General features: G+C 36.1%; 1 protein-coding gene across 8 annotated transcripts in view; it reads left to right on the top strand.

Annotated features, from left to right (window-relative positions):
- The window catches only part of MAST2 (microtubule associated serine/threonine kinase 2), a 198194-nt gene that overhangs the window by 44567 nt on the left and 140694 nt on the right, over nucleotides 1-12933 (top strand). The window contains exon 1 of one of the 8 annotated variants that reach the window (XM_074832144.1): nucleotides 7221-7354. The exons of the other annotated variants lie outside the window; for them this stretch is intronic. Coding sequence (XP_074688245.1) covers nucleotides 7316-7354 — 39 coding nt within the window. The 5' untranslated portion in view covers nucleotides 7221-7315. Of the gene's footprint in view, nucleotides 1-7220; nucleotides 7355-12933 lie in introns of those variants that run through there. 8 annotated transcript variants of the gene reach the window in all.

Raw genomic sequence — 12933 nt, 5'->3', positions numbered from 1 at the left:
ATGTGGATTAAGTTGGAAAAATGTATTCAGTGCTGTAGACTCAGTTCTGAGTAGAATAATTAAAGAAAAATCAGTTGTTAACTTTCATGGCGTTTTTTCCTAATGAGTATGTTTGACAGTCTAATTAATTATTTGTAAATGTTATGCTAATGTAATAAAGAGGTTCCTTGTTTTGTGAAGCATCAAGTGTTTGTTCTGAAGAATTGAGTGTCCAAAAATGACAAATATCCTCTAGATAAAAGTGAGAGGAAAATACAGCGAAAGCTTGGTATAATCTCATACTTCTGCAATTTCTTGTCCTTAAAACTCTTTAACTCTGTAAAGGAAGTGCTATTTCTGTGTAAAAGTTGTCTGGCTTGTCTTCCAAAGTCAAACGTGGCTTTATTGCTGAAGTAAGAATCAGATGCAGAAAAGTTTGGGAAGAGTTTACAGAAAAGGCAAGTATGTATATGTGAACCACTGCTGCTGTGGTGAGGCTGAGGAGGAGTGCTGCTAGCCAGGAGTGTGGAAGAACTGCAGAGGATAGTGGAGGAAACCTTACGTATAGTAAAATTTTGGGGCTATTTCTCAGCGTGCTTGCATGAGCTATGAGATCTGTCTGTAATGTGTAGCTTTCATAGAACCAGTTTCTATGGCAAAAGAGCTTCTGGGCTAACTGGGTTCATGATGTCTTGTGGGATTCTTGAAACTCCAGGTTTTGTTGTTTCTGTGAACTTTTCAGTAAATATCAATTCCTTTCATTAGGCAAACACACAAGAGTTGGTATTGGGTCCTTGAGCTTTGGTTCTGTTGCCATTTTGATTAGAGGTGTTCACTGCTGAGGTTTAAGTCCAAATGTCTCTAAAGCATGAGGCTTGTCTTATAATAAGAATCCTGATTTTGGTAATGTCGTCTAAATGTTCACTAAACAGAAATTATATTTCTTCAGGTTTAAATTTGCAGTGTATATTGAAAAAGGCTTCTCTGCCTATCGAAAAAAGTGTTTCTTTTAAAAATGGTATTGTATTTGAAAGGTAGCATCAGAGAAACTAGTTTCCATTCTGTTCTAATGCCAGTTTAACTTCAGAACAAGAATGTTTGCATAGTGAATTCAAAATCTTCTGTAAATATTAAAGTTTAATTGAAGATTCTTTTCCAAAGATGTTAGCTTTCGAAGGGGCTTGAGCCAAGGAACTTGTTTCTGCCTGGAAGCTGGTGTCTCTTCTGAATATACCTTCTATAGTACAGTATGAAAACAGTTGGTCTGTAGATGAATGAACTCTTTCCTCCACCCTTGTCGACAGCAAATTTACATTTGTAAGGAAGATTAGTGGGTGTGCCGCCTTTCATAATGTATTGAATGTGGGGGATGGGGCAGTCCTGCCCAGGAAACTGGAAACAGAAAATGCACAGTGAAAGCCTGATTATTGTGTAAACCTCGAGGATTTTAGACTTTTTTTCAGCATTTCTTCTCCCTGGGACCAAGCCTCATAAATGGAGTTTATTGTGGTTCAGAATGAGTTCCTATTATGGCTCATTGTTAATGCACAGCTTTGCTCCAGAGGTCTTAGTTTATCAAACTGAATCTTGTAAATAGGCAGGAAATCCAGAAGACATTCAGACAAGCTGTCAGGCGAGTTTCCTTAGGTTGACTGCCAAGTATATATATTTTTTAAATTTTTTTAAACAAGTTACCTCATCAACCTTCCTTGTTTCAGTAGTCTGTCAGTTTATCTCAAAGGAACACGTTTTTAAATCTCCAGATAAACATAGCTTGATCAAAATAAATAAAAAAACCCCAAACACTTACGTTTCAGATTGACAGTGAAACATTTGGCTCATTTTGGTTGCACAGACAAATGTTACCAAAGGCTTAAAAAAATTCCACTGAAATTGTCAGCTGATAATATTTCAGAAAGTGATCTTTTTTCCCAGCACACAATATGTTATGTAAGGAAATGTTATATCTTTAAGGTTTGCCACAGCTTGATGTTCTGTTGCTTTTAGTTTTGACTAAATAGATAAGAAATATAATGAATTTTGAATCATGAAAAATGTAAATTTTGAATCTCAGTATTTTAGATCGGGGAATTGTTCTGAAAAGTTCCTTCGTAACAGAAGTGTGCAATAAAAAGCATTGCGTCTTGTTGCAGACAATTGAAAAGCTGTTGGTTTTTTTAGCCTGATTTTTGGATGGGAGTAGTCTTTTTGTATGGCAAAGCACAAATGGGTGTTCCTCATTGGATCATCCTATTGTGTAGTGTTCACGTCCTTCACACCGCATCTCTCATGATGGGGTCCCAGTTGTGTTGAGGGGCTTTCTGATGTTTCTGTAGTCAATACTAAATATCACTAGTTGCTTAATACCTTTTCTAAGTTGGCAATGTAAGTGGACTTAGACCTCTAGTGTTCCAAGTTTAAGGTATGCAGCTACTGGACTCACTTAAGCTATATTAGAGAGTACACAAAATTTTGATCCATAAGGTAATGGTCTGATTGCTAAGATAACCTTTACTGGTTTTGCTTTTATGGTAATGGTGGGTTTCCATTCTGATGCAGTGGTATAGACCACAAAAGATGGCAGGATGGGAAGGCATAGAAATAATTGCTCTCTTCTTCATATTTTAGTTAATTCTTAATAAACTGGATGACACTTTCTCCATGAATGCTGAGTGATTCCCAAAATATGTCTCAAGTTTCAATTACAATTTAAGATATGTAGAAGGTATTTTATATTCAGCATAGATAGTACAACAAACAAACTGAACACAGCTCAAAGATGAGCCATGTGATTCTACACAGATAAGTCTTTGTGCATATGTTGCTTTGTGCAGTTGCTCTGACGATAGGAAAATGTAATAGGATAATAGCTTATTCACAATTTCTCAATTATTTTCGGTAAGATGTATTATACGTAGGAACAATCACACTACTTCATAGCAGCTTTCTGTGGTCATTGCTTTCCTAACTGTGAAATTGGTATGCCTTTGGTCATCTTCCACTGATGCTATTTGAAAACCTGTAGGCTACGGAACAACTGAAAGAATTGTTGCTTTGATTATACTGAAGTTAATGGATGGAAAACTCCAGTCATCTTCAGACAGCTATTGGAACTGTTCTAACCTCTCAGATTTTTCTTCTACAAGACAGAGGAGTGATAGATTTTGGTAGCAGGCAGTGGAAGAAGGTCTGAATCAGCATGGATGAGAAGAGACTTCTTATTAACAGAATATGCTGTTTGTGACTCTGGGTTGTCTTCAGCGTATTTTCCTCTTTTAAGAGTTCTTGGCAGACTCTTCAGTGAATTTGTCCAAAGGCTTTTAGCCATGCTGGTGATTTTTTTTTTTTTTTCAGCCTCTTGCAGCAAGAAATAGCCCAATGTGACTCTTGTATAAAGCAGTACTTATTTTTATTTCTTTGGAAATTGCTGTTAGCCTCATTTAATTCATCCCAGTATTGTCAAGCTGATAAGCTGTCCTTCCCTACTTATCAGACTAACCATTGCAGGAACATTCTTACCGGAAGTTCACAGCTCTTTCCATTTCTTGATTTCTTCAAATCAAGATTGAATAGCTTTTTCAGAGAGCGCTGCAGCCAAACAGGAATTGGTTGGATTATGTCCAGATGATCCCAATACCACACTATCCGTTCTCTTTTCTTGTTGCTGCAGAGCAAAGCAAAATTTTCCTCAGGTTTGTTAATTTGATGGAGGAAGGAAGAATTGAGTTAGGAGCTTACTGAAGTTATTGGTGAACAAACTTTGAATTCCCTCTTTTTATCCTCTTTCCTAATTTTCTGTTTTTGATGAAGTTGAGTGCTAATACTGCAATTCTTAAAGGATTCAAATATTACATGACCTTCTTATTTTGAATTTTTCTTCTGATAGATATTTTATTAGACCCTTTCTAAATGCTGCCTGCATCTGAAAACTGTTTGAGAAATTTGTTTTATGATTAACTTTTTATATAATTGAAAAAATGGTATTTTATGTACTTCTGCTTCTTTAATATCTCTCAGTAATATATCTCTTAGTGAAATGTCTTATACAAACACATTCTTATCTTTCATTACCTGCAGACCTTTTAGGATGTTAAAATGAATGACTAAGGATGGCATAATCTCTTGAAATAACAGATAATTTCTAAAGGTAATATTTTGTAAGAAAATTTTCCCATGTCAGAAGGTTGCTTTTAAATTCTCTTTGTCCTTTGCTTGATTCAGTTTGGTACTAAGCATTTTCTCCCACCCTCTCTCATCATTGCTTTTCTGTGGTAGATTTTGTTGAAGGAGGAAAAAGGGAGAGTGGATGAGTGTTAACAGTTAAATAGGAGGGAAGTAAAGGTGGTCACCACATTGGGGATCTTCTTGGTGGTGGTTTTTGATCTGACATTTAAATAAGAATTATTTGCTCAGAAGAAGGGAAGGGGAGAGGGAAGCTAGAGGAAAAACCATGCCTGCCTTTCTGCAGCAGTCCTGATTGGCTTCTCTACCCCAGAAACTGGGTAAGTGTGGCAGGCAGCCAATTTGAAAGCTTTCTCCCCAAGAAAGCTTGAAATTTGGAAGAGAACAGATGATTCTCATGGTATTTTGAGACTCGTGCCAGCCTCAATCAATTATAAGGCACTTGTGAAGACATTTTGAGAACTGGCAATGTCTGAATATTAAGGTAAATAATCCAGGAAGGATTAGATGTATATGTGCTAATGAGAATGCTTTCATTTATGTTATAGAATAAGTAGGGTTATATACTATTGCTACCAGGCCTAAACCTTTTCCATTTAGTGGCTGATTTAGAAGGAAAATACAATGTGAATGGTATTGCATATTTGTTAAGATTCCTTGATTCTTCTCACAGTATATGTTGTTTAATGCCGGTGGCCTTAGTTGGAAGAGGTAAGATCAATGATCCAGTTAGTGCATGGTCTAATATAAACATTCCTAAAATCTATTATAGACTAAAATAAACTGCAAAATGCATGTAATATATTTGAGCATGCATGCCAAAATGTTTTGTTTCTGTGGGATTTTTAAAGTAAAAATAGAATTTGTTTGACAGTAATGTCTGATAAGTGAAGTTATAGTTTTCAGTGTATTTTTCTGGGGAAGCTTATTTGATGGCAAAATGCAGGAAGTAATACTGAAATCCATCATAAATATTATCACAGTGAAGAAATATGATCATCTTACGTTTCAGTCTGTTTTTAAACAGAGCTTTATCTGCATTTTTATGTTGCTGTTCTCCCTGATGACATATTCTTAAATTCTTACGCAGAGTTTTGTGCATGGCTTGATGTTTTCCAGTTATATTTGCGAAAGAAGATACTGTTCCTTTAAAATCAAGTGGCTCATTGAGTTGTTTTTACTAGCGCGCTGCTTTTTATATGGTACAGTATACTCCATGCAAATGAGCTGCCTGCTCAGCCTCTGGGTGGCTGCTTGCCCTGTTGGGGAGCTCACAAAGACTCTGCAGACCTAATTCAGCATTCAGTTGTTTAAAACGGCAGATGGAAGGAGGTATCGGCAAGATGAGGATTTATTAGCTACTCACAATAAAAGACCACACTCGCTCCGCAGAGGATCAGAAAAAGCCTGGTGAATGGGATTGAGTTGTATCTGCTTTCAGCTGACTTTACAATGATGTGTTTAGCTCATGTGACTCGGTCACTTAGCATGAAGATCAGCTAAAGATTTCCATGTAAATATATATTCCTTTAAGCACCATCAACCTGCGGGCTTGTATTGAGACTTTTTTTTTGGTTTGCAGCTGTCATAACTGTGGGAACAAGAACACTTCATCAAGCTGTGGTAGGCAGCCTACGGTCTGGGCTCTCCGTGTTGCATTTGCACACTTCAGGATGTCTGGCTGAAATCCCCTCATAAACACAGCTTTTGATGAAGTTTGATTTCTTTTATGTATTTTGTGAAATCCTTCAGAGGCTGAAGTGAGGTTCTTTTTAAATACAGTGTTTATATTCAGAAGTTATAAATAGGCTCTTCCTAAGCTTTTATCAGGAGATGAAATCTGTTGCTTTAGCTTTCTGCTAAAAAAATTGAAGGTCGTTGCGGCAGTAGGTTGTTCGTTACATTTGCAATATTTCCTTTTTTCCTTTCTAATGTAGAAAGGGCATGTGTAGGACAAAGGCTCCTTGACATGCTCAGTAATTTAAATAATACCAGGATGAACATACCTAGATTTTTATTTTTAATGAAATGGTGTTTGGTATAGCTAGAAGCATTATTGTTGTTTTTGTTCAACACAGGCTATGTGCTCATATTTTAAAATGGGATTGGGATAATGTACATAAAGGGGCAAAGCCTTTTTTGACCTTGCTGGAGTTGTCTGTGAGAAGGTAGCTGGAAAACAGAAACTGCAGGACAGACTGAAAAAGCCTCAGCTGAACTGTGCTTTCTCTTTTTTTTTTTTTCCTTTTTGCCATGGATGACGATGAGGGAAGGGCTTCTTAAGCCAGCTCTGTCAGTGATGAATAGATGAATGAATTCTTAAATGTTCAGAACTTGCAACATGTGTTCCAGACCCTTCAGCACATAAGAGTCGCAAGATCTCAGCAATGAACTAAAGAATGTGCCGTGTCTGCTGCATACGAGGAGACAAACATACCTCAGAGATAGCAGAAACAAAAGAATGTACGACAGTATCTGAAGAATCTGACATTCGCTTTGTCGTGCAAAGGAGTAAAGGAATTTTTCAAAATCTGGAAAATTAAAATTTCTGTTTGTTCATAGTGAGGTTTTTCCATATTTTAAATAGTACTGTATCCTGTGCGTCCACAGAATTGATTTTTTTAGTTAAGTGTGACTGTGTGTTTTTTAAAGGAAATGTGACCTGGATTTTGTGAGCTGCTTATAAACAGTAAATGAAGGCAGCTGTTGTAGTTTACTGATGCCTTATAACAGCTCAAGTAAATTGAAATAAAGCAAAAATATGTGTGTGTGGGATCTGAATTAAATTCCACTCTTTGGCCTTACATGGAGTCGTGGAATATTATATATTTCTAGACAGTTGTGTATATGAGAGGAATGAGACATCCAACCTTGAAAAGATTTAGGAAAGTCAAACAGATTTTTTTCTAGTGTGACCTGCTAAATCTGCCACAAAAGAGGCAGGCAAAATTACGTACAGATAGTCAGAGACCGTGGCTGCAGTTCTTCATGACAGGCAAGTGAAAGACCATGTCCTATTTTTAGCGAGTGGACAGAGGGGGGGTGGGAGGGGGAGAAAAGTTTGAAAATAATGGACTTCTTTAACAGTTAGAGAGCAAAGCTAGCCAGAAGCAAGCGAGCTTTAGCAGGAATTTGTCATCAGCAGAGTTGAAATATGGATGATTCAAGTATTCTTCGAAGAAGAGGTCTGCAGGTAAGTGTAACTTCAGTCTACGTTTTTTTCCTCCTGCTTGCAATGTTGACAGTGTTGTAAAAATGCTGACAATATTTTGAAGTAAATCAGGTTGACTGAGTACATACCAGTGATGCTAGAATTTGAGTTACTCTGTTTTCACCTAGTGTACATTTTATTAATTAAATGTCAGATTTTGTATAAAGTAATAAAATACAGTTTGTAAATTTCTTGGTTTATATCCAATGATCTTGTGAATATTGTTATGGAAAGAAGTGAAGTCTAAACTATGCGGCTTACCTTATTTTTCAAACTTCACTTTTACAGATACTCATAAAAATCTGTTAAGGGACGTTTTAGACTTGCCTTAGAGTAGCCATTTTAGTTGAGCATTATTTATAAATTAAATGTCAAAGCAGAGTGAATATTTTCATTTATTTTAGAGCTATTACTTCAAATACACAGTAATCCAAAACCAGAATGCAATTCTACAATGCAAATAATATATTTTGTTTTCAACAGCTATCGTTAAGTTGAAATAAATACTCCTGCAATTTGTTTTGAACTTTAACATACTAGTGAAGTTTTATTTTGTACTGGTGCTGTGGAATTTTTATTCAATTGCAGTAGTATGTCAAATACAGTAATCTGCGTTAGTGTCAATGGTGTATGACAACTGAACTGATTATTATGGAGTAAAACAGCTGGAAGTGACTGAGCTCCAAAATCTTGTGTGAGCTGGGCATGAAATAGATTTTTTTTTTTTCCCCTGAAAGCACCATATTCCCTTTTTTGCATTGTAATGGGATATAACCTATTACATACTTGCTAGCATAAGTAATTGTTTATAGACCATGAACCTTGCCTATTAAACAATAGGACAGGCATGGTTAATTTAACTTCCTTTGAGGAAAATAAATTTACCATTTTAACATACTACTGTTTGTACCTTACTGATGCTTTAAGGCAATTACAGAATTAGTTGCATTATCTGAATATGTTCTATGTCTCACTTTTTTATATTTTGTGTATATTTTCATCTTCTTTGTGCCAGATTATTAATACTACTGAAATAGCTTGACACAGTGTGCTGCATATAACATGGTGACACTGTGTATTTGCTCATCATAAAATAAGCTGTATTTAATTTTTGTATAACAGTATATAGGAATAAGTAAGGGTGTTTTTGGATAAACTGGTATTTATTTCCAATGTATTTAACTAGTCAGAACTTCATAACCAAGAAAATTGTTTCTGACCACACAAAGTTTTTCAAGCCCGATGTGCTGATTGTTTAGAGCTTTCCCGAGACTAGAATTTCTCTGGGATGTTGTATCTGTTTGACGTGTGGGGGAGTGGTTTCATGATGATGCTTCAGGGGAATATTGGAAAAGGAAGGAAGGTTGGAGGAGCCCAAATGTCTATCAGTGTCAGCAGAAGATGTGCTGGGAGTGAGGATGCATTTCCCTGGTTTAGCTGCATAGTATGGTGGAATTTGGTAATTTTAGTAGTCTTGAGTATTTACTGTCTATATGTGGTGGTGTGTTTGTATCCACTTGGGTAAGTATGTATAAATACACATGCGCATATATATATATATATATATAGGTGTAATTAAGATCTACATCAAAAATGCTTTGGGAACTAAGAAAATATGCTAAAAGGACATCAGGAAGTAAGGCAGATGTAGAAGTCCATAACGAAGTTAATGCTGGACTCTTTTTTTTGTATCTTGGAGTAGACTTTTCAGAAGAAATTGTGGCTCAGTAAAGTGAGCATTTTATAGAGAACTTCAAGTTTAACAATTAGGAAAAATGAAAAAGCTGTTGGTTCATGTTGACACTGCCAAGACAATATGTTTTAATGACTTTTTTTGGGGAGCTGGGTGAGTTTGGAAAGCCACAGATGAAAAAAACCACTTTACTAGTTCTAACTGGATATTGATGGCTTTTAAAATGAATATCACAGCCTAAATTAGGTCCTCTAATCCAATGTCTCCACTCAAAGCAGTGCTAATTCTAAAATTAGATCGGGTTACTGAAGGTCTTGTCCAGGCTGGTTTTGAGTATTTCTGGGGATGGAGATTTTGCAGCCTTTCTTGGCACCTGTTCTGGTACTTAATCACTTGCACTGTGAAAATATTGTTTTCTTTATGTTTTAGTATTAAAGAACACTTTCACAGTCTATTAGTGCTATTTCATGTAATATTTACAAATTGACCTCTGAAGATTGAGATGGACAAATTGATTATCTTGTCTTTTTTTTTCATGACCAGTTTATCTTGATAACATCTGATTTTTGTAAGGTGGGGTTTTTTTGGCTGTTTTTAACACAGTTGATTTAGACTTGTACTGATGCCATGTTTTAGGGGTTTTGTCCTGTTTTGTGTTCATATCTTCCTCCTCATTTGGCATCTTATATGGTGGAATCCTTTTTATTTTCTGGTGGTGTTTCAGTCTTCCTTCTCTTCTGGCTTTCCCCCTATTGCTTCCTGTAACTGAGTTCTCAGTATAAAGATAATGAACATACCTCTTTCCTTTTGTGTGTTATTCCTGCTGACTAACAAAACCAAACTTTTTGTTTGTTTGTTTTCCTTTTTTTCTGTCCCTGTGGAGAGCACAGTCTATATGGCAGTAATCTGAATTTGCAGGTGCTTTCTAATCTCCCCACTCTTTGTTCATATCTTTAAGCTGTTTCTGGATCAAACTCTCTTTCTCTAAGCTTTCTGAAATTTCTTTACTTTTCTCTGACTATTTTGAAAGTACTGTTGGTCTATTCCTTTCTTATTTTCAGTGGTCGCCTGTTCAAGGACCTGGGTTGCATGACTTTCCGGTTTCCTTGTGCTCATCTCTCACAGGTGGCTTACTCTTTTCAAAACCTGTTCTTTTTTTCCCTGTTAAATAAACCATTCACCAGCACCAGCTCTTCCTGTTCTTTAACAAATGCATGCATATGCTTTCCCTGTGCTTCGTGTTACCTCCATTATGTGCAGTATGGTTGATATCACTACTGTGATACTGTTTTCTCTGGGAACTCTCTTCTGCTGTGATCCCTGCAGTAAATAGCCATGTAGTAGTATAGGCGGATAACATCAAGGAACAGGAATTGTTTGTACAGGAAAAACCAATATATTGGCATGTAGCCAATATCACCTTCCTCATTTGTTTAGTCTGTTTTTGTTGCATCCTGTTTGGTGTCACAAATTTGGTCTACAATTTTTTAATAGTGAAGTATGTGGAAATGAATATCCAGGAGGGACAGATCAGATTTTTTGTGTATGTCTAAATATACATATAGATATAAATATATGCACACACATAGCGTGCTCACAGTCTGATGTAGCTGTGCAATAGTATTGACAGCAGGCTGAGAAAGTGCTTCTAATAATGGAATATTCTTTTAATTTCTAGGCTTTCATTTTAGGTAATGAACTTGGACTATTGACAGAAGTTACTGCCTAGGGACAAGTGCTAATGCAGGTGGCGTGGCTGCTTCTGCTGCATTGTGTTTTTTTAGTTATTTGTTGTGATGTTAAATACAGCTTGATGTTAGCTGCAAATGTGATGAAGCTACCTAGGTTTGTTATTGTTCCCTGTACATGTGTATCATTTTTCATTGCTGGTAGAAATCAGAGTAGAAATCAGAGTTTCTATCCCCAAAATCCTTACGAGTAAGTGCAAGTAAAGAAGTAATGGAGAGTGTGATATTCCAGATTTCAGATACTTGTCACGGAGCTTATGTTCTGCAGTTGTGGTACTTGAGCAGTATTCAGATGTGGTTGGACATTATCATCACCACGGTTCTCTGCATCCACATCTTCCTACAGAGTGATAGCCCCCATCCATTTTCTGCTGAAATTTGGGCTCAGCTCAACTAGTTAATTTACTTTGTTCAACCCTTTTTGTGCTGGTTTCAGTGCAGATGTGAAACACAAAGTGCATCACCATGCTTGAATGTGTTTATCTTGGCTAGTGTTTTCTATTACACAGAATGTTTGGCTAAAAAAAAAAATATTTAAAATATTAAGTTATATATTTAAAAAAACCCACAGTAGGACGATTTCTTGATTCTAAAGATAAATTTTACATTTTCCTCTGGGTGGGAGGGGAGGGGAAGGGGAATAGGGCATGGAGAATATAATCTCAGAATATTTGGTGAACTTGCTTTTGAGTTTGTTTATTTAACCTAAAGGACTGAGCACTTTTTAATTTTGTTTTATGGGGAAAGGGAATCAGTGGTTACAGAAACTCTAAGCTTCAATATATTTAACAAGAGAAGGCTTATTGGACTGTTCAGTTTTCCATACAGTTTAAACCTTCTCTGGGACATCTTTGGACATAATTTAGAGGCCTTGAAAATTGATATTTGATTTTATGTACTTAAGAGTGTCTTTTATAATTACTGAAGACATTTTTTTGCTGGCTACAGAGCTTGTTACAAGATGTAATAAAGCATGCAGTTAGTAAGAATGTTGCTTTTCACAGTATTTTTATAAAAAGTTTAAAGTAGAAATTGTGTACTATCAAGGAAAAGAAGCTGTTTATGGTGAGGGGAGACTGTGACTCCATTAGATTTTTTTTGTTCTGCTTTTTTAAAATGTTTGAAATATGTATTAACTGAAACGTTAATAGGTAAATTTCAAATTAACTTGAAAGGTTAACTTTAAATTTAGCATGAAAATGCATGCATACATACACATGTGAAAATCTTCGATATTATGAGTCTATTGGATTTGAGTTTTTGGAACTGCCTGCTACAAGGTATCCTGCTACGGGAAATACTGGCACCTACTCCCAAGAGAAATCTAGCTTTGCTTTTATAGCCTCTAGAAGAAATTTGACTTTGAGTGGCTTTTTAAAATTATATAGATTACTCTCATCTTTACACATTTGATTCTTGTGGTGCGTTTTTCTTAACTTAGATGTCTTCTAGTGCTGTGCTGAGCTGTGCAAACCATCTGATAACTGTCAGTTACTCTGCATCCCCCCTTAAACTCCCTCCGTTCCCCCAGATCCTCACTTCAGTGTTCTACAAACAAAACTTGGTCTGGCCAGGGATGATGTTTGCCGTGGTTTGGGGTTTGGCCTGGACTATGTACTTTTCTTTCTGCTTAATGCTTGGTGGGAGACAATGGGAAGGATGCTGAGACGAAATAAAATACTGAGGTTTTGAAGGGGATTGGTTCCTCTCCTGTACTAGAGTTTTAGATCCTTTCGGGATACCCATGATGTGTTTAAGAGAAATAAAGGGGAAAAACCCTCACCAATTGAGGTAAAAAAGTTTGAGCATCTTTCCTCATAATCTTTGAGGGGATTGTTTTAAATAGCTTTCTTCTAAAATATTTGAATAATAAACAGTATAAATTGGATAATATTTCTCTTGATCAAGCTAAACACTGGTGCATATGCTGGTTTCCTGTAATTACGTGTAGTGTTCCCATGTATACATGGAATAATGGCTTTGCTCTTTTCTTAAGAAAACAGAATGACAGCTTTATGTTTATATCAAAGCAAAGCTAACAGGTCTGATTTTGAAAGCTCAAGCTTAACTGTTCTTTAGAAAGAAAAAAGGACAATTTCATTGAAATTATATTTAGAAAA

This window comes from Strix aluco, chromosome 8 (assembly GCF_031877795.1).
Source record: "Strix aluco isolate bStrAlu1 chromosome 8, bStrAlu1.hap1, whole genome shotgun sequence".
In the NCBI taxonomy this organism is placed as follows: Eukaryota; Metazoa; Chordata; class Aves; order Strigiformes; family Strigidae; genus Strix; species Strix aluco.
Note: the sequence above shows the minus strand (reverse complement) of the source record. Positions and strands in the feature narration are given on the sequence as shown.